We start from the raw sequence: 2,972 nt of genomic DNA, 5'->3' as shown, positions 1-2,972 counted from the left end.
TGTCACTAACACCGTCATCAATATTCTCATTGTTACTATTATATAAGATTTGCGTTCAAATCACAAGATGTCTAATCATTCCCAGTCGATCTATACCTTGAACATCTCATCCAATGCTAACTATATTCTAAACGAAAGAATCTATAAACCTGATTGATCTGTGTAGTAACACCATTTTAAATCCATCTTGTTTGAATTGTCATTTTCTCCACCATACTTATTAAGTAAAAGAGTCTATTGGGGACCCCCTCATGAACTAATTGCGAAACTTTATTTGTGATGGGGCTTTGAATGTGCAAACTCAGAAGGCTGCTGCAGGTTGCATCTTCAGGGATAATACCTTGGCCATTTTATAATAGGCCTCACTTCTTCTTTAGGATCATGTACTCTTCTTCTTTGGGATCAGGTACTGTCTTATAAGGGACTATACAACTCACTTTCCAGAGGATTTTAGTGGAGAGTGATTCTCTTGTTTCCATCATTCTTATTACCATAGTGGGAATTATTTTTGGCACTTCAATTTGTATTTGTTGATAATAGAGACAGAAAAATGAAGAAAAGCATAGTAGTATTTAATATTTCCTATAAACACCGGCCAACATATCTAATAGGAAGTTAGTTTTCTGTAGAGTGTTAAGCACCTTATTCTAGACACAGTTGGTTCTTACGTCATTGAACATGATTATTTGTCATGGAGAATATTTATAAGATAATGAAAAAGAAAAGAAAAAAAATATTAATGGGTTTAGGTTCACTTCAAGGATTAGTCATTCATTTTATTCAACTTTTTATTTGAAAAAACGCTTATATTTAATATCTGATAATTCATATACGACTACCTAGTCAACTAAGTTAGACTCCTGGTAAAATATAGAACAAAACCAGGGGTGTGCAAAAATCGTCTAAAAAAGCCCAACCGAATCAGCAGTTTGGTTTTTAATCCAAATAGCTGAATTGTTTTAGAAAACTCATTTAAAATCGAACTGATTTTAAAAAATTGATTTTAAACTTATTCAGGTAAAAATCGATTTAGTTAACCGAAACGATTTTGTCAAAACCATTTTGTAGAAACAATTTGATTAATCGAACCGATTTAGTACAATCGTTGTATCTTTTTTTTCAAATCCATTAGAGTAAAACTAATTCGATTTCAGTTCGATTACAATGTCATGAATGAGTTTTATTTTTTTCACTCCCTAGATAAAACTAAACAAAATTTACACTCACAATTAGAAAAATAAAGAAACTTGGGTCTCATTTTCTATTAAAACTCAGAAAATTCTTCGTTGGCAACTTACAATTCACAAAATTCTGAATATAACATAAGATGCGAACTAGTAAGAAAAAGAAAACCTTCAAAATCGAATACATACTTGATAATTCACCACAAACTGGATTAATCAATACAAAAGGAAGCAAAAAGAAAAAAGAAAAGAAGAAAATAATTGAAAAGTGCTACAAAAAGTTCATGATTTCCCTTTAATCCAACCATTCCCAAAACAAAGCATGTAGAAAATTTTAACAAAGCACAAGAACATCGAACCCCAAGTAGCACACTTGATGTACCAATAACTCGTATCATTGTCACAAGGAAAACACTGCAGCAATAGTAGCCACTGAAAGGGACAGCCAAATTCCATTCAAGCTGATAGCAGCAGAGTCATTATCCGCTGCAGAAGAAGGACCCTCAGTAGATTTCTTTGCAGAAGAAGCCTTAGCCTTTGCAGGTGCAGGAGCTGGTGGAGGAGGCTTGGGAACGAAGAAATCCCTCGGAAGAAGAACCTTGTCCACTTGATAAATCGCGAGCTGGTGATCAGAGTAAACACTGCCACCAACTGTGGTGTTAACAACACCGGTTGTCAAGTTCACTTGGTTCCCTGAGCTTGTGATGTTCAATGCCAACCTATCAGGGTCATCACCGGCTTGTGTTCTAACCGGGTTGCTCAGAGTGTCAAAGTTTGAGATGGAAACAAACGTCGGTAGCACGTGGAATTGGATGAGTTCATTCTTCTGTTGGTCGTTGAGGGAGTTGAGGAAACCAGGTTTGAGGCTTTGGAAGGCATTGTCGTTTGGTGCAAACACTGTTAATCCGTTGTTTGAGTTCAGAAGTTGGGCGTTGATTTGGGTTGAGACTTGTGTAGTGGTGAGAAGACGGATTAGGGTGGTGAATCCTCCGGCTTTTTTGAGGATTCTGATGATGTCTGTTGGGGTTGAGGAAGGTGATGGTGCTGGGGTGGTTTGAGATGAAGTGAAGAGAACCATTAGGAGAAGTGAAAGTGAGAAGAGAAGGTTTTTCTTCATCACCATCTTTTGAGTTTTTGAGAATCAGTGAGTGAGGTGTGAACAACTGAATGGAAGAGTGGTCCTTGGTGTGGGAGTGAGGGAAGGAGTGTGGAATTTATTGAGGATTCATAAGGGATTAAGTTGAAATTAGGTGGAATGTTTTGTTACCAATTAGCAAGCTTGGCTGTTAGTATATCATCTTGGACATTATTGAAAGGTGGGGTGTGTGTGTCAATGGAGGAGAGGTGGTAGTAATGTACACTTGGATTTTGCTTGAGAAGGCAGGAATAACAGTGGGATCTCTCAAGTGGGGGGGGTGGGGGCAAAAAAAGATGAGTATGATTGCTTAACGTTCGCTTGTAAGTTGAAATTGTTCTGAAATTGGTAAGAGAATCAAGTGTTTGCTAATATCTTAAGGAACAAGTCTCATATTTATTTATTTTTATTTTGCTAGTTTGAGCAAGTTTAATGATAATTTGGGTTGGGTGAGTAACGTGAGTTGGGTTCCCTGATCAAATTCCGCATGGATATTGGATGGTAACCTCTAACCTACGTTGCATTGTTAATTGCTCGGTGTTCAATGCCTGTGGGTCATGTATATGATTGTGTCCTTTGCTTTTGTTGAGAAAATTTTCTCATTGTCCTGTGTATGTACAAAGAAGGAAATGTAACTAACTGTCAAATGCTTC

At 36.8% G+C, this 2,972-nt stretch overlaps 1 protein-coding gene across 1 annotated transcript; it reads right to left on the bottom strand.

Moving 5' to 3' along the window:
- Positions 1–1,238: 1,238 nt before the first annotated feature.
- Positions 1,239–2,425, bottom strand: LOC114378050 (fasciclin-like arabinogalactan protein 12). The gene has a single exon (XM_028336560.1). The coding sequence runs from the start codon at positions 2,305–2,307 to the stop codon at positions 1,585–1,587; it is 723 nt and encodes a 240-aa protein (XP_028192361.1). The 5' UTR covers positions 2,308–2,425; the 3' UTR covers positions 1,239–1,584.
- Between the last annotated feature and the right edge of the window lie 547 nt (positions 2,426–2,972).

The sequence above is a fragment of the Glycine soja genome, chromosome 12, assembly GCF_004193775.1.
Source record: "Glycine soja cultivar W05 chromosome 12, ASM419377v2, whole genome shotgun sequence".
NCBI lineage: Eukaryota > Viridiplantae > Streptophyta > Magnoliopsida > Fabales > Fabaceae > Glycine > Glycine soja.
The sequence above is the reverse complement of the archived record's forward strand: the minus strand, read 5'-3'. Positions and strand labels throughout refer to the sequence as shown.